This window comes from Pseudochaenichthys georgianus, chromosome 20 (assembly GCF_902827115.2).
Source record: "Pseudochaenichthys georgianus chromosome 20, fPseGeo1.2, whole genome shotgun sequence".
In the NCBI taxonomy this organism is placed as follows: Eukaryota; Metazoa; Chordata; class Actinopteri; order Perciformes; family Channichthyidae; genus Pseudochaenichthys; species Pseudochaenichthys georgianus.
The window spans coordinates 23,164,846-23,187,543 of NC_047522.1; the positions used below are offsets into that span (position 1 = coordinate 23,164,846).

The 22,698-nt window shown below is 45.9% G+C and overlaps 1 protein-coding gene across 3 annotated transcripts in view; it reads left to right on the top strand.

The window, feature by feature from the left end:
* nck1b (NCK adaptor protein 1b) overlaps window positions 1–22,698 on the top strand; it is a 37,813-nt gene that overhangs the window by 9,398 nt on the left and 5,717 nt on the right. Inside the window, exons 2-4 of one of the 3 annotated variants that reach the window (XM_034108396.2) lie at window positions 6,405–6,457; window positions 7,321–7,561; window positions 21,505–22,244. In XM_034108396.2, the coding sequence (XP_033964287.1) occupies window positions 7,336–7,561; window positions 21,505–22,244 (966 nt within the window). In that variant the 5' untranslated portion in view covers window positions 6,405–6,457; window positions 7,321–7,335. Of the gene's footprint in view, window positions 1–6,404; window positions 6,458–6,828; window positions 7,562–9,477; window positions 9,596–21,504; window positions 22,245–22,698 lie in introns of those variants that run through there. The other 2 variants (XM_071206883.1, XM_034108398.2) reach the window with 2 other exon arrangements.

A 22,698-nucleotide genomic window follows, 5' to 3' on the forward strand; every position in this document is an offset into this window, starting at 1 on the left:
CTGGCGTAGACTAGTCATTTTTTACTTTATTATTTTGCCCCGTTTGTTTGTTTGTTTGTTCACTGTGTAAAGCGGCCTTGGGTCTCTTGACAGGCGCTATATATATTTAATCATTATTTAAATTAAAAAAGAGAATCGAGTGTATTGCGAGCAGGGCCGCCTTAATGCTGAAGCCCAGGGGCCTACGGTGATCAGGGGCCTACGGAGATCAGGGGCCTATCATGAGCCAAGAAAAAAAAAAAAAAAACGTTTTTTATTTCGGATGCTTTATTTTTTTTTTTTAAATAAACAAAGTCTTAGCTTTCACAATATGAAACTTTTATTTCCAAAATCACACGATAAATACATTTTTGAAGCTTGTAAAGGGAAGATGACAGCTCTCCCTCGCCACTCTGCTGTCCCCCTCCCTCCGGCTGACATTATGAATGTAGGCGTAGAGTAATCATAGATAACACGGCAGGGTCCGTTACAGTTTGTTTTCATCTGGTTTCAAATAAACAAAGTCTTGGCTTTCAGAATATTAAACTTGTTTCGGCAAATTCAGAAGATAAATACAACTTTGAAGCTTCGGCATAATTACAAGCGGAGAACGGAATAACTTGACGTCACAGCAGGCACAACAACAGCCGGTGTTTCTCGTGAGGGTTTTCCCCGGGAATCAAACACAATACACACAAACGCAAAAATACACAAACACACACACTCGCGAGCTTCCCCCAGACCAGTGATCCAAACGAAAATATCTTCCCTCCATACTATTTTGATCATTTGCTCCGCTAATCAGATCGATGGATTCCAGAGATGACTCCGAAACAGACAGTGGGCACCACTTAACAGCCAATCAGAATGAGAATATGTTTCACATGTGACTTATTCAAATTGCGAGTGATTGAGTGACAGGTGAAGGTTGTTTAGGAGAAAAAGTTTGAGAGTGGCGCTCGGGAAAGGAAATTGTTGAGGGAAAAGGAGTTTCGAGACAAGCAGCTGTTACAAAACATGCCGAAGCTTACAGGTTATTTTAAACCTGTAGGCCGGGATGAGGAGGAAGGACAGGTGAGTTCTGTACCGAGCGGTGCCGGCCGCGGGGCCGCGGAGCCAAGTAGGCCGTCTGGTTCTGATGGCGATGGAGTAGCGGGAGAGGAAAAACAGACAGGAGGGATGTTGGAGGAGATGGAGAGGACGACGAGGACTTGCTACGTGGAGGGTAGCCAACGGCAACCGGACAGATACACGAGGGAGGCCCGATACGTCGCTCATCTGGAGGAGAGGACCAGGCGCGCGTGGAGCAGAGTGGAGAAGTGCGATCACAGAGCCTGCCGAGGCTATAAATGACTTTGATTTGTTGTTTAAATAGGGGGCCTACAAAGCCATCAGCCCCAGCGCCTGATGGCAGGTTAAGGTGGGCTTGATTGCGAGTTGTACACATACAAGGAATTGTTTTTTGCGTATGATGGTAAGAGAAGGGAAAAATATATCGATTATGACTCTCTTTTTTTTTATTTAGCATCAACAAATGATAAAGACAAGTATTTACACAACATTTAGTTAGATGGATAGGTAGGTAGGTAGATGGATAGAGATTGATTGATTGATACTTTATTGATCTGAATTTGGGAAATGTTTGCATTGCATCAGTATAAAAAACTAGCAATGCACTTAAGAGACATTTAGACACTAGAAATAAACAGACCAAAATATCTCTGAAATAAAATAGCATTAAAATATATATATATACACAAAAGAAAAGAAATTACGTAGTACAATGGAAGTATGACAGTGATGGTGCAAACATAAGAAAATAAGTTGTAAGAGAAGGGAAAAATATAACGATTGTGACTTCTTTTTTAATTTAGCATCAAAATATAATAAAGACAAATATTTACACAACATTTAAATGGCCAAAAGAACTAAAAAACGTAGTACAATGCATATTCACGTCCGATCGGGAAGCCAGACCTGCCCCGTGGCCACAATGTGAAGTGTGGTGTAAGTCGGAGGAAGTGCTGGGTGCCAGAGGGCTGAGTGAGCAGAGAGCACACACAGAACATTCCACAAGGCATGGAGGCTGTGGTTTTAGCAGGCTGTCACAGGGATTAGGTTACTCTGTGTGCCTCTGTGAGCTCATGCTGCTGCTCTGTGCCTCAGCGGTCCTGTCCCGCTGCGAGGAGACCAGGGTCCATAGAGGGTCCCTTAGATCACCGGTGTCCAAACTACAGATGACTTTGCAAAGTGTAAACATGACATTTTTCACAATTTATTTTGTGTACATTTTATACATTTACAAGGCAGGGGGATAACTTAAAGGTGCGCTATTATACTGTTTTTCATCAATATATCACAGGTCTCGGATATATCCAGAGCCTGTCACTGATTGGCTGAAACACCAAATGGATCGTTGCATTACCCATAATCCCCTCTGTTTCAGTCCCAGTGCTGATTCTCTGTCTGTTACTTCAGATGAAAATAAGGAGCCCCTCCCCACGCCCCTCTGAGAGACATTTGGTTACAAAGAACTCAATGGTGCTCTAGGAGGAGATTCAGGTGATAAGGGGGGGGGGTTACCTTGGTTACCTTGGTTACCCTGGTTGCTGATTGGCTAATGGTTACACAAGCCAAAACATCGTTGTGACATCATAAAGTGGCCAAAATCTGAACGACACAGATGTGGAAATGAATGTAAAATAATTTCCACATCTTGACGAGTTTGATCATGAAGTAAAATACTATATCGTGACTTAATGTGCCTGTAATGCACATGTGTAAATAATAAACTGAGGCATACATTTCTTAGAATCGCCATTATTTTTCTTCAGAAATGTCAGGTTGTTTATTAAAAGGATATTTCATTGAATGTGAACATTTTCAGAATACACTTTTTTGCACTAAACAAAGGAAACAATTTAGAGTTGTTGTTATGTATAGTTTATTACGCTATGATTTGACTGGTCCGGCCTACTTGAGATCACATTTGAGCTTAAGTTACTTCGACACCCCTGTGTTAGATTATACAGTATCTATTTTTGGGAAAATGTGTCAGTCTGCTCGATAAACTCGCAGCCATCGCTAGAAACCATTAATACTTCTCCTTTTTCTTTTTTCTTTTCTTCTCATGCTTATCTCCAGTATTGTTTCCTCATATCATGAATTACCACATAAGCCACTGGGTGCGCTCTTTGACAAGATCTCCTGTTTGTTTAACACACACACACACTGTGGCGGCAGCTGTAGTCTGCAGGATGTGGTCTCCTCGTGTCGGTGTGTTTCATAGTAACATCGCAGAGCTGCACGCTGCATCTCTGAAGTGCAGTCTTTGTGGCGTGTGGTTAACGGTGTTTCCAACCGTCCTTTATTCCTTTAAAACAGAACAGATAATGCTGATGGGACACGGTGTTGACCGGTGTTGGCGCTCTTGAGAACACGAGTGGTTGTCTGATAAGTGGTTGTCATGTCACTGACCCACAGCGGCTGCTATGGCAGGAGATAAGATTGGTATTCAGTTGTTAACCGTACTGTATTTGCATGCCACAAGTCAAATATAGCAACGTTTTTGGATCAAAATGTATTTGCCCTTCTTGTGGCCTCTTGATCCGTCATAACAAGACACTTTAAATATTAAGTTGCATTTAGAGTTTCCTCATTAGTGGAAATGCTAATTACTAATTCCATATTTTTCTTAAGATATTTAAAATGGCACTGTCGTATACATTTAATTAATCTATTTGATAATATGTAATCAACTTGTGCCCTCTTGATCCGTCATAACAAGACATTTTAAATATTAAAGGGGACCTATCATGCAAAATGCACTTTTTTATGTCTTCTCTCCATCACCATGTGTCCCGGTGTGTCGGGGAACTCACGCAGCGTCAGGAAATAAAACCCCCTCTCTTTTCCTCCGTACCCAAATCTCTAAAAACGGGGAACAACGGTGCTGATCCAGATGTGCGTCCGATATGACGTAATATCTGAAATGTGGACCCACGGGCCAATCAGAACCGTTGCTATGAGAAACAATGCCCGACTGTTTTGGACGTAACATGGTCGGTGTTTTCATTAGCATCGCTAGCACTCAGAGCTAACCTGTGCTGGAGAGCATGTGTGTGAAGAAGCAGGAAGTAAAGGAACTCACCTTGTGGTATAACCGGCAAGAGAGAAAGACTTTGAGCTCCAGACTGTTTCAGATCCTTGATAATCCATGATATGGCGTTTCATCACGGCAGCATTTAGTTTAGACGGTAGCTGCCGGGTCCCGCGTGAGCTCAGACCCCTCCTCTTTAAAGCTTTATACCAGAATCAGCACTTTAGAAACAGGAAGTGAAATAGAGGGATATGAGGCGTGGCTAGAACGATCTGTTTGGTATTTTGAGCAAAACACTTCATAGACATGTTTAATATATATTTTGATATATCTGAAAATGCTATTGCCTAAGAATAGCATGATAGGTGACCTTTAACATATAATGATGCAATGCCTTCTGTGTCTGCTGGTGGACGAGTGGACGCTCTTATTGTGAAGCAGCTCCAGGAAGTGATATCTTAGATGGCTGTCACCGAGCTCAGCACTTCAGTTCTGCGCATTGTGACGGAGGAATAGAAGTACAGTTAGCTGGGGAAACCCTGAAGTCACCGCCTGCACCAGTCCATGTGTTGAGTCCGCCCTTGCCGACAGCCACAAAGCTCCTGCAGACACATGCTGTTGTTGCTTTATGTCTGGTACCCAAGTTATTAAACGATCTTAAAACATCTAATGCGACCAGTCACTCGGTACAAATGTAAAATGCTATTTGACGGGAAGCAGTGACATCATATTCTTTCTTTACCAAATATTGGAATTGGAGATTGCACTCGTCCCGATTGAGAGTTCAATAACATTTCGATCCGTCGTATTTAATATGCAGCGTGTGATGGCTGTTCCCGTCCTGATTGTGCCGGGCACACGGTGTAAACGGAGATCCACTGTGGACATGACACCGTTTGAGCAGTTTGACCCGTCTGACCCCGGGTTTAGTGTTTGGAGTTGCGTGCTCTGCCCAGTCTGCATCTGAACGACTCGCCGAGAGCATCTGTCGCCCGACTTTGTGATCCTCCCTCACATCTGCACCGTCGTAAGTCACTGCGGTGTAAATGTGCACTTAGTGCGCCGCCTGCCCTAAACGTGGGGGGTGATGGCAGTAAACAAAACGGAGTGCAGTGAGCTCTGTGAAAGCGGGAGATAGCTGGGAAAGTGCTCGTCCAATGCACTGGCAGGCCCAAAGTAAGTAAGTAAGGGAGGGAGGGATGGAGGGAGGGAGGGAGGGAGGGATAAATGGAGCACACACAGTTACCCAGCCCAGGGAGTGGAGGGATTGTTGCCTTTGTCTCGAGGAGAGAGGCAGCACTCGACGAGAGTAAATCAGCGCTTTGTTTTTGAGTGCCGCTCCCCAACATGTCTCCCAGTCTTCATTAATTTAATTAGGCATGGAAAGGGGGCAGGCAATAACATGCCGTGAGATAAGAACCGCAGTAGACACCCGAATGCGTTGGTAAACTAAGACGGTAACACCCTACATGTGGGGGGGAATCGTTTAGACCACAAAGTCCCCCTAAAGCTGATTATATTTAATGCAGAGACAGTTTGGGGTTATCTAATATATCATATTCCAATGGCAGACGGTTGGAGGAGCCCGTGACCTAAGATTTCCATCGACGTAACGACGCCGTACGAATCTCCTTGAATCTGGCTTATTCTCTGTGTTCGACTCGCCATGCCTAATCACGCTGAAGCTCGGCTCCGTATGTTTGCCTGATATCAGTTTCTGGATCTCAAGGCCAGCTGCAGCTCTGAAACCCAGACACCACGGCTACAAATATAAGAACTTCTCGATCAATGAGGTCAGTGTCTGGTCCTTGAAGTCAGTCGGGGGGGGGTGAAACTCCATCCACTCATGACATCAGAGCAGCGACTCAACACGGCCTGCCTCCTCCAGCGCTGAAGAATTAACCCCAGCGTAGATTTGCTGATGGCTACCCGGGTCATAAGACCAGTTGTTGTGAATGTCCTCGTTGTTGAGCACCGACAAGTTTTGATCGTGCATCGCAGCACCCTCGAATCGAAATTTTAAAACGCCCTGGGGATCGTTTTAAAGTCCTTGTGATAAGCAGCACTGCAAAACAATGTCGTCTCACTTGTGATGCGGTGCACATAATCATCCCCTCTGTAAATGTGGATACTGAGAGATTGGCTCTCTGGCAGCTGTGAGTGTTGAACGCTGAGAAGAATAGTCAGTCATATCTGTTATTAATATCTAGTTATTTGGATATGACGCGTATACCAATACGACATGAACAAAGGCTAACACAGATTCAAGTTTGAGACATCTTTGAGAATCCATTTCTTATTTCTCTTGTCTCTGTTCTTCTCCTAGGTCGACAGAGAAGTACCTGAGCCCTTGAAGTTCTCAGCTTTGATGCAGTACAGGTACAGCTCGCGAGGTTCAAACACAGTTTCTAAATGTACTTTTGGTGCGTCTCTTTGCAAATCATTGTGCGTGGAGAGACGGCACAGACTGAGAGTGAAGGCTGGGTAGGTGGAGAGGAAGCCAGTCGGTTCTAAATACGTTTTAAATAAAATATCATTTCCTTGTCATTTTGTGTAATTGAAATGCACGTTGACGCATTCCTCACCTCTCCTGGGGAAACCCTGTATAGGTTTACTCTAAACGAAACTCTGCCAACTTCATTCTTGACTTCACGATCACTACTCCTCCTCCAGACACAAAGTACTAATGTGAAATGTAGTAATGTACACTGAACAAAAATATAAACGCAACACTTTTGTTTTTTCTCCCATTTTTTATGAGATGAACTCAAAGATCTAAAACATTTTCTATAAACACAAAATAACCATTTCTCTCAAATATTGTTCACAAATCTGAAAGAATGTGTGATAGTGAGCACTTCTCCTTTGCCGAGATAATCCATCCCACCTCACAGGTGTGGCATATCAAGATGCTGATTAGACAGCATGATTATTGCACAGGTGTGCCTTAGGCTGGCCACCATAAAAGGCCACTCTGAAACGTGCAGTTTTGCTTTATTGGGGGGGTCTGGGGGGGTCTGAAAACCAGGCAGTATCTGGTGTGAGGGGTAGGGGTAGGGTAATGTTGTGAATCGAGTGGCCTGTGTTCGTCGTCCATTACATACGCCTGCCCATACCATAACCCCACCACCACCATGGGCCACTCGATTCACAACATTACCCTACCCCTACCAAGTGTTGCGTTTATATTTTTGTTCAGTGTAGATTCGAGCCATTCTGACATTCACATCTTTCTTCTCCAGTGTACTGGGTGCAAGATGACGGACGAGGTGATTGTCATCGCCAAGTTCGACTACATGGCCCAGCAGGACCAGGAGCTGGACATCAAGAAGAGCGAGCGCCTCTGGCTCCTCGACGACTCCAAGTCCTGGTGGAGGGTCCGAAACGCCACCAACAAAACGGGCTTCGTGCCGTCCAACTATGTGGAGAGAAAAAACAGCGCCAGGAAGGCGTCCATCGTCAAGAACCTCAAGGACACACTCGGTAAAGTCATGCTTTCTTACTTCAATCTGAAAGTGATGTATTCTTTTGATTCCTCTTTTTTGCACTTCTAGAATCGGGTCCGTCTTTTCTCAGAGACCACGTTGTTAACCTGCATACTGTAGCCTCAGAACACTGCTTTGGTTCTTGTTGTCGGCCACATTGTGGTGTGTAATGTACGGCCTCCACAGGAAGAGGGTCGCAGGCTGATTGGTTGAGCTACCTTTTATCACACAGCACATTTAGACTGAAGCTTTAGTGCCGGATCGAGGTGTCTGTGGTGTCGCTACTGAAGCTGATATTTGAAGCTGCAGGTAGGGCAGTCTTTCTCTTCATATGTCTCTTCATCATGGCCAGGATTGTAACGGCACAGGTGTTTTCGGCTCTGTCAACGCGGCAGTAATAGTTCTGGCCTGTGCTCGTTGCTCAGCGCCTCGTGCTGCCAGGAGTGAATGCGACAGTGTATGTAAGCCAAGGTTACAATTTGTCTTCGCTTAATTCTGCTCGATGACAGGTATTCACGATCATGTGGGATACGCACTCTGTGTTCTGCCTTCAGCTCTCAGCCCAGATAGCCTTGGGTTTACTCGACTGCTCTCCGGGATGCTCTGCTCTGCAGGGCGTCAGCGACTCAATACACGAGCAGTGCAGTCCGTACACCAGCCAGAGCCACGGGCACACTTGCTTGATGTTTACAATATTAATACAATAATGCTACATGTTGTTTTGTGACATGAATCATCTTTAACTGACCCTCGGTGTATCGCTTATCCTTAATGTTGCTTCCTTGGTATTCTTGGTGACTTCGAACAAGCAGTGAGTCATCATTTTGTGACTGTAACACTTATCTGTATGACATGTCAACTGTGTCTTCCTGTCAGTGTTGTGTGTGTGTGTGTGTGTGTGTGTGTGTGTGTGTGTGTGTGTGTGTGTGTGTGTGTGTGTGTGTGTGTGTGTGTGTGTGTGTGTGTGTGTGTGTGGTGTGTGTGTGTGTGTGTGTGTGTGTGTGTGTGTGTGTGTGTGTGTGTGTGTGTGTGTGTGTGTGTGTGTGTGTGTGTGTGTGTGTGTGTGTGTGTGTGTGTGTGTGTGTGTGTGTGTGTGTGTGTGTGTGTGTGTGTGTGTGTGTGTGTGTGTGTGTGTGTGTGTGTGTGTGTGCAGCTGTTATTAAGTCCATTGATCAGATAACCCCAGGTGAACAGCTGCATACACACACACACACACACACACTCATAAAAACGTAATGCAGAACTGGGCCTCGTTAAACACTAATGCAATCATAGAAAGCTTGTAAATGCTTCCCCTTCATAAGTAGAAGCAAGACGGTTTCACTGGGCGTGTGGGCGGTTGGTTTGAGAACAATAAGAGAAGCCCGGCCCGGTGACTTTCATATGTTATGTGGGACGAAACATTTCTATCTTCTTTCCTTCTTTTATAAAAAAACAAGCCTGCTGCTGGGTGTGGAGCGGCGGTGTCATCGTTTGAAAGAATGCGTCGGGGTCCGGTCCGTCCGCGGTGCTTCTGCGAGCACTCATGTTTCCTGGGTTTGTTGTAAAGTCATGAGTGTGTCTCTGCAAACAACTGCAGTCACGTGACACGGAGCACTCGCTGACTCACTCGGCCGTTGCAGCGTTTCCGAGTGGATTTAATCGGATCACAACAAAAACATTTCAAAATGCTGCTTAATGTGGATGAAACGGCTGCTTCCCTTTCCCTATATCCCCTTTCTTTTATCTCCTTTTCTTTCTGAGTCTGAGCTCCAACCCCCCTCCCTTCCCACGTCTTCCCCTTTCCATGAGGCCTCTGTACTCTGCCTTCCAGAGCTAGACCGGAGGCCTCTCTGTCCCGCTCTCTGATTGGCTGAGCCGCACCACATGGTCACAGAGTGGGCTGCCCTGCTCCGCTATCCGCCCAGCTTTCTGGGTGTTCACATGGAATAACTCTACAGCTGCAGTGGGAAGAGAGCAGGGGCCGGGAAAAAGCCAGGGAGAGACGGCGAGCCCAAAATGGACATGGCTAACCTATTCAAACATTTCTTTCGTGAGTTTTTTTAACTTTAAGCCGCTTGTTTGTTGTTTCTACTTGATGTGGAGAGCTTTTAAGTGGAGTTTGAGAGCTTCTGTCTACTCTCTGTCTTGCTGTGCAGGAGCGGTTGTCAGGTTTCTTCTCCTTTCATGTTCCCTTTCTGGTTTTTCACTTTGATTTCTCGTCACTTTCAGCGTCAGGTCAGCGAGGGAATGTGTCATAATTAGAGCAGGACGGAAGATGTCTGTGCGAACATGCAGTGCTGGCAGAGAGGGGTTGTCTGAGCAGCGCTTTGAGGCCGTGTCTGTGCAGCAGCGACTGGGTGGATATGCTTTTTGAAAAGGCTTCGGCTGAGCCCAAGCCTGTAATTGCCTCAGCAATCCTTCTCTGTCTCTTTCTTTTAAACACACACACAGTAATCCTACTCCCTTTTCCCAAGCATTTGTCCCAGTGAGTGGGCTGCAACTCCCTGGATTACATTATCATGCTTGAAGACCCCCCTATCCACAATGTTAAGTGGAATATCTCAAGACATGGCCACAGTCTGTTGTCTTGTATGCTACCCTGAGGGCGAGCTGGCTGTTTCTGGGAGGGTCGCTCCACTCCTCCAGCCCACCGCTAGTCATGAGCTACGGTGGCGGGGTGCTATCGTTGAACACTGTAGGCATTGTGCTGCGAGGGACCGGGGGTCTGTGCTGATTGATGGGAAACCGGGCTCCCGTCTCCCGCACCTCGCTCTGTTATCAGAGGAATGTCACTGCCCGGCGTGGATACTTTACAACCTAAGCTGACACGCTTTTTCAAAAGGCCGCGGCGCACAGCCATGCTGTAATCTCACCTTGTAACTGTTGAGTGGTATCTCCTGCCTCCTGCCCTACTTGCGGCTTGTGAAGAATCCAGAGGGTGTAAAGGGCCGAGAGGAACGTGGAGACGAGCTAACAAACCTTCTGCTTGTGTAAACCGAGAGCCGTTAGCCTCCTGTTTCCCCTCCCTTTCGTTTTCCTGTTGCTCAGCCTCCCCAGCGAGCGGAAACTCTAATTTGAGCCACATTTCTCCCCGAGCATTAGAGAGAGAGGAAGTGAGAAGTCAGAAAGGAAGTTGAATCATTGAGCGGTGGTCTGTCCGTTTGACATTCTGGCAGTCGCTGTCCCTCGTTGCTTCGTTTCCAAATTGTCTTCTCGTAACCGCGCGTCACTGCTTCCACACCAGAAAAAGCAAAAAGACATCATAATTAAGAGAGTGGCCTCGACGTCAAGATGTTTTTCTCTTGTTAAGCCGGCGTCCACTCATCTTTGTTTTCCCGTGACTTAAGACTTGCTCAACAGGAAGTGAGCAGTGGTTTGGAAATGTTGAACACTAGCAAGTGTTGTAAACTAATTGTCAGAGAACTGTGAAAACACCCCTCTTCTTTTGGTGTCTTTTATAAGCAAAATGGCAAATATTTGCTACATATTTTAATGTCAGTGTTTGTTGTTTTTCTTGCCACATGTTACAGTAAACTGATTTCAGAATATTTTAAGACATTTGAAGAAGTGACAGCTACAGTTTTGTGACTTTTTATTGACAAAACTATCAAGAAAGATAGAAGAACATGATTTATACGTCAATTTAAAAAGACGATTCCAAGGCAAGGCAAGTTTATTTATATAGCACCAGGCAATTCAAGGTGCTTTACAAAAATGAAAGACAGTCAGACAAAGGCATTTAAAAACAGTAAAAGAAACATTAAAAGAAAAACAAAAAATGAAAGACATTAAGAAAATGGCATTTAAAATCAGTCGTTAAAAGAAAAGCTAATAAAATAAACATTAAAAGTTACAGTGCAGTCTAAGATATGAATAGTTCAATTATTTCGGTTCTTGATTTTTTTATTTATTCTCAGAACCTCCGTTTGGAAATCCGAACATTTCCGTCCCGATTGTTAATTTAGATTTTCACCATGTTCTGCTCGCATGACATCCACGACCGGACCCTCAGGAGGGTGTACTAGCCCCCTACCCTGCTTTGCGTTCCATAACAAAGTCTTTAAGTGTTACCAAAACACTTTCAGGAATTTCAGCCAGAAAATCAGTTAGTGTCTGTTTTGATATCAAAGTGTAGGCGTCTGTAAGATATAATGTCCTTTGTATCAGGGTCACTGGCATTGAGGTGAGGAAACATATTAAGAAAAAGTTGGACAATTATTTTTAAAAGACATTTTCACAGATAGAAAGGCAACCACGTTGTTTCTCTGTCAGGGAAGGGTTCTGATTGGTCCCTGACGGAAAACGCTGCACTGTCCAGAGCAGTAAAAGCCAAATGGAGCTCCGTGCCTCCATCCCTCCCCCCCTCCATCCCTCCCTCCCTCCCTCCCTCCCTCCCATCACAGAGACCCATGGCTGTGTTTGAAGTCTCTCAGCTGAAGTTCAAAGAGCTCTGGATGTTTCCTGTGCAGCTTTCAGTCAGCCACTTTGATTGAAGCTGTCGTCTTAAAAGGTGTCCAAAGACTCCTTCCCCAAGTGAGGGAAAATGCCCTCGCATTCCCTTTAGTTACTTTGCCTCGCTCTTTCTGACTGCGCACACGCTGTCATTAGCTTTAATGTGCGAGTCTCGTGCTAAACCGTATGGCTGCGGGCTGCGGTGTGGCGTCACGCGTCTGGTGACACACGTCCAGTGACACATTGTTGTCAGAGTTTAAATTGCTGTCATTCTCCATGTCTCTTCCACATCAACATGTGTCCCCTCTTCTTCATGTCTCTAATACATCAACATGTGTCCCCTCTTCTTCATGTCTCTCCTACATCAACATGTGTCCCCTCTTCTTCATGTCTCTAATACATCAACATGTGTCCCCTCTTCTTCATGTCTCTTCTACATCAACATGTGTCCCCTCTTCTCCATGTCTCTTCCACATCAACATGTGTCCCCTCTTCTCCATGTCTCTTCCACATCAACATGTGTCCCCTCTTCTTCATGTCTCTAATACATCAACATGTGTCCCCTCTTCTTCATGTCTCTCCTACATCAACATGTGTCCCCTCTTCTTCATGTCTCTAATACATCAACATGTGTCCCCTCTTCTCCATGTCTCTAATACATCAACATGTGTCCCCTCTTCTCCATGTCTCTTCTACATCAACATGTGTCCCCTCTTCTCCATGTCTCGTCTACATCAACATGTGTCCCCTCTTCTCCATGTCTCTTCTACATCAACATGTGTCCCCTCTTCTCCATGTCTCTTCTACATCAACATGTGTCCCCTCTTCTCCATGTCTCTTCCACATCAACATGTGTCCCCTCTTCTTCATGTCTCTTCTACATCAACATGTGTCCCCTCTTCTTCATGTCTCTCCTACATCAACATGTGTCCCCTCTTCTTCATGTCTCTAATACATCAACATGTGTCCCCTCTTCTTCATGTCTCTAATACATCAACATGTGTCCCCTCTTCTCCATGTCTCTAATACATCAACATGTGTCCCCTCTTCTCCATGTCTCTTCTACATCAACATGTGTCCCCTCTTCTCCATGTCTCGTCTACATCAACATGTGTCCCCCTCTTCTCCATGTCTCTTCTACATCAACATGTGTCCCCTCTTCTCCATGTCTCTTCTACATCAACATGTGTCCCCTCTTCTCCATGTCTCTTCCACATCAACATGTGTCCCCTCTTCTTCATGTCTCTTCTACATCAACATGTGTCCCCTCTTCTTCATGTCTCTCCTACATCAACATGTGTCCCCTCTTCTTCATGTCTCTAATACATCAACATGTGTCCCCTCTTCTCCATGTCTCTAATACATCAACATGTGTCCCCTCTTCTCCATGTCTCTTCTACATCAACATGTGTCCCCTCTTCTCCATGTCTCGTCTACATCAACATGTGTCCCCTCTTCTTCATGTCTCTTCCACATCAACATGTGTCCCCTCTTCTTCATGTCTCTAATACATCAACATGTGTCCCCTCTTCTTCATGTCTCTCCTACATCAACATGTGTCCCCTCTTCTTCATGTCTCTAATACATCAACATGTGTCCCCTCTTCTCCATGTCTCTAATACATCAACATGTGTCCCCTCTTCTCCATGTCTCTTCTACATCAACATGTGTCCCCTCTTCTCCATGTCTCGTCTACATCAACATGTGTCCCCTCTTCTTCATGTCTCTTCCACATCAACATGTGTCCCCTCTTCTTCATGTCTCTAATACATCAACATGTGTCCCCTCTTCTCCATGTCTCGTCTACATCAACATGTGTCCCCTCTTCTCCATGTCTCTTCTACATCAACATGTGTCCCCTCTTCTCCATGTCTCTTCTACATCAACATGTGTCCCCTCTTCTTCATGTCTCTTCTACATCAACATGTGTCCCCTCTTCTCCATGTCTCTTCCACATCAACATGTGTCCCCTCTTCTCCATGTCTCTTCCACATCAACATGTGTCCCCTCTTCTTCATGTCTCTTCTACATCAACATGTGTCCCCTCTTCTTCATGTCTCTTCTACATCAACATGTGTCCCCTCTTCTTCATGTCTCTTCTTCATCAACACGTGTCCCCTCTTCTTCATGTCTCTTCTACATCAACATGTGTCCCCTCTTCTTCATGTCTCTTCTACATCAACACGTGTCCCCTCTTCTTCATGTCTCTTCTACATCAACATGTGTCCCCTCTTCTTCATATCTCTTCTACATCAACATGTGTCCCCTCTTCTCCATGTCTCTTCTACATCAACATGTGTCCCCTCTTCTCCATGTCTCTTCTACATCAACATGTGTCCCCTCTTCTTCATGTCTCTTCTACATCAACATGTGTCCCCTCTGTGGAAAGAGACTCTGAAAGTTTCAGGAACAAAGATTCTCTCTCTTTTTGATCCATTTCTATAAAACCCCCCCCCCCCCCCCCCCACCTTATCACCTGAATCTCCTCTAGAGCTCCATTGAGTTCTTTGTAACCAAACCTCTCTCAGAGGGGCGTGGGGAGGGGCTCCTTATTTTCATCTAAAGTAACAGACAGAGAATCAGCACTTTGGAAACAGGGCTGAAACAGAGGGGATTCTGGGTAATGCTGCAATGATCTGTTTGGTGTTTCAGCCAATCAAAGACAGGCTCGGTATATATCTGAGACCTGGGATATATTGATGAAACACAGTATAATAAGGGACCTTTTTAAGGTTTCCTTTCAGCAGCTGTGTCCCAGCGGTCGTGGTGTGTTCAAGTGCAGGGATGTTCAGCCGCTGTCAGACAGCCTGACGCGGGGTGTTGTCGTCCACAGAGGAAGAGCCCTGAAAAGGAGGGAAGCCGAGAGGTCGAAAGGGCTCCGGCAGACAATGGACAGCCAGCCAGCGTAGGGAGGCCAGAGTCAAAAAACAAAACTACTTCCTGTCCGTCAGTGGTTGCCAACCCCCCCCCCCCTCCCGGCACTTTCTTCTCCTCCCGCCGAGGCACCTCATCTGTAAACAAAAAGTGAAGTTTTCAGAGTGGTTTAACATAAATGTTGTCATTGTTTGCTGTGATGTACTGCCATCTCACGCAGCACCACTTCCTTCCTCCGCATCCTCCCCTCGAGAAATGCACAGGAAAAAGCATCTGACGTCGACTCGGCGCAAAGTCCTGGAAACGTCTTATCTGTGTCGGAGACATTTCCCAGGTAGCAGCAGATAAGATTCAGGGAAGCTGCAACATCTGTGTAAAGACATGCCAAGTTCACGCAGTTTGTTCAGGTGGAGAAATCGAGGCTTGAATTCTGAAGATTTTCTTTATCCGTAGAAACTTGAATCGACAGCAAACATGTTTTTCTTTCTTTTAAAATAGATATTCCATTGCATGTTCACGTTCATGTTGAAGCACCAGGGATATCTGTCTCCAGCCCACACCAGTCTTTCTTTGTTTTCTCAGCATCATGTGAATAGTTTGTCTGGGGAAACATCGGTCAAATGAAACGCATCATCCGGTAACTGGTGGCCAATCGATTGTTCCATATCTACTGTGAAGGCCTACTTTCACTTTGAATCAATTATACTTGGCAGGTCTGGACAGTAATGTGGCCGGCTGCTCTCCCATACTTAAAGGAGATGCTATATTTGAATAATATATTGTAGGGCCATACCTATATAAGGTTTATTTACACGTTTTCTTTTTCAAAATACCAAACGGATCATGCATTTTAGCCATGCCTCATTTTGCTCTCCTCCAACCCTGTCTTTGCAAGCGCTGCAGCTGACCACGCCCCCTGCAAAGGAGGGGGCCGAGTGAGCGCCATGCTGTTGCCATGCTGTTACCATGCTGTTACCATGCTGTTGCCATGCTGTTACCATGCTGTTGCCATGCTGTTGCCATGCCACGGCAACCTCTCATTCCCCTGATTGGTGGAGACTGGAGAGTTGGCCATATAGGCGGAGCTCCTCGTCACTGACGTCAGACTATTTTCAAATCTGTATCAGATCCGTTGCAGCCCCGTTTTTAGAGATTTGGGTTCGGTGGAAAAGAGAGGGTTGAGTTCCCCGACACACCGGGGACACATATTCACGTATAAAAGACGTACAAAAGTCCATTTTTCATGATGGGTCCCCTTTAAAGATGTCCCGCGTCCTGATAACAAACAGTCCGTCACAACAGCTGTCTGAAGAGCTTGACCTCAAATTGCCCAGTCATTGCGTAACTTTAAACCCAGGGTCTGGGTTTGGGTTGGCCTAAGGTAACACTAATATCAGCTGGTTCTTTGTATCAATATAAAGGATAAAAGGAAGAAGTTATGGCAGTTAATGCTTAGTACTCTTTGCATCGTACCAGAAGGCCCTCTGTACTTGTTTTACTGAAGGGAAAATATTTGACGGTCCTAATGTTGTCCCCTAGTGTCAGCTCCATTGAACCTGGCATAAAAACATGGCAGAAGATCAGAAGGCAGCTGTGTCCACCATTGAAGCTTTGCTCTTAGTGTGGTAAGATAAGACCCTCTGATACATCGTAAAAATGAAGCACAGACTCCCAGTTATTCTTTGCAGCATCGGCATTACATTCTCATCAGTTAACCCACGGTGTCAGTACAGCAGATGCCCTCAGTAACACCTTATCTCCTCTCATCACTAAAGGCAAATCCCAACTGCCCTTCATTGCCTCGGCTTAGATGGAGCATCTAGTGAAATGCTGTGGGTCTGGGCTTTGTGCTTTTCTAATGCAAAGTGCTTGTGTGCGTGTAGCAGGAAGCAACACGTGAAATCACTGACATCCTGATAAGAGCTGTTCAGAGAGATAACAAAATGTAAGCTTCGAGTCGACTCTGCTGGAGCTGAAATATTATTTATTTATGCAGGTTTGACCTTTAACCCTTGTTTCCAGCTAACTAGGTCATTTCCAACTGTGCACTAAACGTCCTGGGGCTTGCACATGCACGGACATGTTATTCTTCCTCAACTCCTCACTTTGCTGCTTTAGCTGGATGGGACTTTTTTCGTGGTCAGTTATTTCTTTGATTAGTTGTTCGCTCTCAGAAAATAGTTTCCTCAAATGTCCTATTTTTTGTTGTTGCTGCAAAACCTCTTTTCACCCTCTGTCTGAAACCAGAGCCCAGTCTGCTCTGATTGGTTAGCTGGTCGGCTCTGTTGTGATTAGTCAACCTCTTAGAGATGTCCCGCCCCTTAGCCTATCACGTACAATGTGTTGGAGCGCTAGCCAATAGAGTGCCACAGTGCGCGTCCTAAAACCAGGAAGTAAACTCCTTCAACTGAAACGCAATGCAATCTCTCCATAGGGTTTTTGAAAATAGCTGGAAATCAGGTCTGTGGTTGACAAACATTTAACAAACGGATCACGTTTTTGTTCAGCCGGATAATCTCCACATGTCTACCCTACTTTTATCATTTTCTAATCATAAATCTAGTCGCCAGAAGCAAAATGCTAACGCTATGCTATAAAGGAACTACAGCCGGGTCGCTGCTTCAACGTCACGCCGACTTCAGATCCATATTCAACCGTACAGATTGTAAATGGAACGAGTTGAACCGTCGCTTTTCAGACACGTCAACTCTTCAGAAATCACCAGCGGCGTCACTGCTGATGGATTTAATGTCGTAGAACAAAACGTGATCCGTCTCTTGACTTTGTCTCAACCACAGACCTGATTTCCAGATATCTTCCAAAACCCTTTGGAGAAATCTCATTGCATTTTTGTCGAAGGAACCGGACGTGGTAAAATGCTATCTTACGTCCGGGTTTTAGGACGCGGCACTCGATAGAAGCAAGACTCTTACATAGGGATGTCACCATGTTCAGAAAAGTAAACAAAAGACTCCAATTGAGTTGTTTCAGGCGGTGTGGACGAGGCATGGGTCAACATATCCAGTTTACCTATTTTATGAATGTGCAAAGTATAAATATACTTTAGTTTTGTATTTCTCTTTTGTGGTGCTCCCTTTTGATATTGCATGGAGGCCTGAGTCGACGGCACCTCCACCTCTACAGACGTCTCCTAACACCCTGTCTGCAGGCTGTAGTTATCTGCAGTGGTGTGACTAATAACAGGGTCTACCTGGAAGCAATTTGACGTTGGACTCTCAGCACTACCATGACATGTGTCTGCTGTCCTCGAGTCACCGGCATGTTCCAGGACTGCTGTATCTGTGGTGGCGTTGTGACAAATTAGTCATGTCCCTCGCTGGTGACAACACCCTGTTTTCCTATATAATTGCACACCTTTGACTTTTGATTATGTAAGCAATCGCCGTGCCAACGTAATCAGAAAGAGTCACTGCTTTGCTCACTGCGTCTGGTATCAATGTCTGCTGTGACGATAACAGTTACTTTATGTAAGCTTTGCAAGAACTAACGACGTGGTGGATGGTTGTTTACACAAGTAATGCAAATGCAGATCAAGCCGTGAAGCTGTGACGTCTCCACTGCTGTCCTCGTGTGTTTCAGACAACTGTTAGCATGCTGCCAAGTGGACATTCTTGACACGGCTCTGCCAAAGCCTCCAGGACCAGGCGAAAGGGCTCGGTAATCCCCCCTTCTGTTAGCTAAAGAGCTGCCAATGAGTTGACCGATCGAATTCCCCCAGTCCCTGCGTGACATTTCCCCCGCAAACCCAAAAGGAAAATCTTGTTTCCACTCGGCCACAGTTTGAATCGGCTCGGAGCGTGATGAGGTTAAGAGGCATTGGATTTGTTTGGAAGCAAGAGGGAGGAAGCAGAGCATTGTGGGACAGATAGTTGTATCCAGCTGCTGTGAAGAGAATGGCCGCAGGTGTAAGGGTGATTAGCACGATGTGATTAGCAGCAATGAAATGTGACTTCGAGTTCAAGAGTTCACTTAAAGGTGGGGTGGGTAAGTCTGAGAAACCGGCTCGAGATACGATATGTTGTTATATTCCATGGAATGCTCTTAACATCCAGATAGCAATGAATATCTGAAAGTGCTTTGACAAAAAATCCATAATACATCATCTGTGGAAGCCGTGGCGCTGTAAAAAGCACGACCAATCAGCTGAGCCGGCTAAAGTAACTGGATGGCCTACCTGCCTGTCAGCCTTCCATCTGGGCCCTCATTGGTCATGTGTGCGTTCCTGTGTGTTGGAGGAGGGGCTCTGTGAGGAAGTGGTACATTTTGTCCGGCTGCGTATTTTCAAATTCCAGCGCACTCGAGCTGGTTTCTCCGAAATGACCGACCCCACCTTTAAATGTCAGGAAGCAGTACTTGGATAAACTACATTTGTACATGTACACTCTGGATATTTCTTTTGTAGCCCACACCACTTTATTTTGTTTCCTCAGCATCTCCGACTAATCCCCAAGAATGTTTCTGGGTCTGGAGTGTGGGGGGGTTAGGCCACTGTAAATATGGACAAGGAATGATTTCAGCCCTGCTTACCCACCCTCCCTGTACTTCAGCACAGCCCTTAATGCTTATTATCGCCGCCTGGTCTGGGAGCTTTTTATTCCTCCCTTCAATTTTCAGAGCTTTCTTTTATTTAAACCGTGTGTGAGACTCGTCCCACATCAGTGGAGGAGTTTAAACTGTGTATTAGAGGGCTGCTTTCTAGGAAATTATGACTTTAAGAGTATCGAAGAGTACGGTCAGTCCTGCACAACCCTCTGAATATTTTGCACATTTGTTTATAAAAATACCTCCTTTAGTATCTGCACAGCTTCCACTTTCATAACAATACTGCAGTTATTTTATTATTCAGATTATTTTGTCATTTTAGACGTTTTTTAGTATATCTATGTTTCATGTAAATATTTCTGGGGGCAACATCTAGCAAGAAGCAGGGTCTGAGGGCTTCTTAACATTTAAAGGTGACATGTCATGCTCTTCCGGTTATCGCCCGTCCCCTTGTGTTATGAAGGTTTGTATGCATGTAAACGGTCTGCAGAGTCAAAACCCTCAAAGTGCACCCTGTAGCGAGTAAAACTCTAACACAGAAAATACCTCCCCAAAACGCCTCGTTGGAGACACGTCACTGTCCATTTGATTCTTCCGGGTACATCATGATGTCATGTCGTACCCGGAACGAAATGGACCAATCCGCGGAGCCGTTACGTTAAGCCCCCGCTGATTGGTCCAAATTGACCAATCCACGGACTTCCTCACACACTCAGTGCAGGCAGCTCTGCTGATCTCTCCTCCCTGGCTGCAGGCTCATAACAGACAGTTGGGATCGCGGCGACATTCTCTCTGCAGACGCATTCTCACAGCGTTTATCAACCTTTTTCTTACTCAGTATCAAGCCACACTTATTGTTTTTACTTCGGCTGTGACTTTGTGTGTGCTCAGGGTGAGTTTGGCTGTGTTTCGCTGTGTATCGCTAAACAAGGAAACAACACCTCCACGGAGCTCAGCGCGATTCACAACGTCCCGACTGGTCTCGACCAATCGGAGGGGGGGGGGGGTGGGGGGCAAGAGCTGCAGCGAGCCGTTTAGTGGAGAGAGTGAATACACATACTTTACAGAGATGTTGTGAGAAACCAATGTGAGTTTGGAACATTGCACAGTATAAATCTATTTTAGTCGACCTCAACAATGGAATTATGATCAGTGGAAATGGCCATGACACGGGACCTTTAACAACCTATGAATGCGTCATACCCACTTAACGGGAAGAAACTCAGCTTTCAGACAATATTAACAATTGTTAGCAAAACGAAACATAAAGGTAATAACAAAGGCTCTGAATTAGCCCCGAGTGAAAAAATGCTAACACACTTGGCACAGAACTCAAGGTAAAATACCCTTATTACTTATCGGATCTGCACAAACAAGATATGGATTAGCAAGCTGAGATTCCACGGATTCCAGACATATAAGTATCATCACTGAGCGATCAGAACTCGCGGCGAAACGACAACAACAATTAGCTTTACGGGACCAAAGTCTTACCGTTGCTGTTTCTGATCAAAGGTTGTGTTCAATGGCATCAAAACGATAAACACGCAGCTGAAGGTTAATCCATAGGTTAATCCAATGTGTCTGTCACTTTGAGATGATTCCTGATAATCCATAATTCAATTTTTATGTCAATAACGGAGTTTTCATATTAGCTGCTACGATAGCTACTAGAGTGTATGACAGCTTCCTGTTCCGGGGCATTCTGGCATCACTCATTCACCAATGGGTAATGTTGGATTTTAGGAACTTCCCCTCGATTCTATTGGCTCTAGCGGTTAAACAGAGGTGTCAATCATCAAAATCGACCGAGGGGGTTCCAGAGATATGGAAAATGCACCCAAATGATCCCAGAAGTGGGTTTTTTCTTCTAAATCTCTATAAAAAGGTCAAACTTCACTTGTTTTGCATCAATCTTGATACAGGGTACTTCTTATATGTTATAGTTTGGATTCCTAAAGCTTTTAGTCTACCATCCCATCATTCAAGGGTGGTTTTCACTATAAGTAATGTTTACAGACCTATGATGTTTTCTAAACTCTTCCACTTTCATTTCTCTCCTCCTTCTAGGGATTGGGAAGGTGAAGAGCAGGAAGGGCGGGATGAGGGACACGGCCTCCAACGCGGACGCAGACGGGTACGATAACGGCGAGCGCCTGTACGACCTCAACCTGCCTGCGCTGGTGAAGTTCAGCTACACGGCGGAGCGCGAGGACGAGCTGTCTCTGGTGAAGGGCACGCGGGTGGTGGTGATGGAGAAGTGCAGCGACGGATGGTGGCGCGGCAGCTACAGCGGGCGCTCCGGGTGGTTCCCCTCCAACTACGTGACGGAGGACATGGACGGCACGGCGGGGGGCGGGCTGGGAGACCCCGCCGGATCGCTGACGGAGAAGCTGGCGGCCGTGGTGAACAGCACGGCCAACGGGAACCGCGTGCTGCACACGGTCCAGGCGCTCTACCCCTTCGGCTCCGGGAACGACGAGGAGCTGAACTTTGAGAAGGGCGAGGTGATGGAGGTGGTGGAGAAGCCGGAGAACGACCCCGAGTGGTGGAAGTGTCGCAAAGCGGACGGACAGCTGGGCTTGGTGCCTAAAAACTACGTCACGGTGCTGGACTCCGGTTCGTTTAAACCCGGAGCGGGACCCGCGGGGCCGCCCACGCCCGACTGCGACTACATCACGCCCTCCACCGTGGGGCGCTTCGCGGGGAAGGAGTGGTACTACGGGAAGGTGACGCGCCACCAGGCGGAGGTCGCGCTCAACCAGAGGGGCGTCGAGGGGGACTTCCTCATCCGGGACAGCGAGTCATCGGTCAGTAGCAGTGTTCATTTTGGCAGCTATTTTTTATTTAGTCTTTAGACGAAAATGATTATTAGTTTTAGTCACATTTTAGTCCTTTTTGTCCTTCATAGTTTTAGTCAAAATGTTTTCTGTCTTTAAACTAATTCAGTTACAAACACAGGTATCTGAAATTGGAATCAATGTGACCGCATCAAGAGTTGGAATTCCTAAAGCAACATTTCACTCTCTTAACACTTTACTTGTGTAATATCTAGGGATGGGTATCGTTAAGGTTTTTAACGGTACTACTACTCTTAAAAATCTGTGTGCGCACCGCTGCAGCGTGTCTGTTAGGCCCCGCCCCCCACACACAGACAGACAGACAGAGAGAGAGATAGTTAGGCCCCGCCCCCCGCACACAGAGACACAGGGAGAGATAGTTAGGCCCCGCCCCCCACACAGACAGAGAGAGATAGTTAGGCCC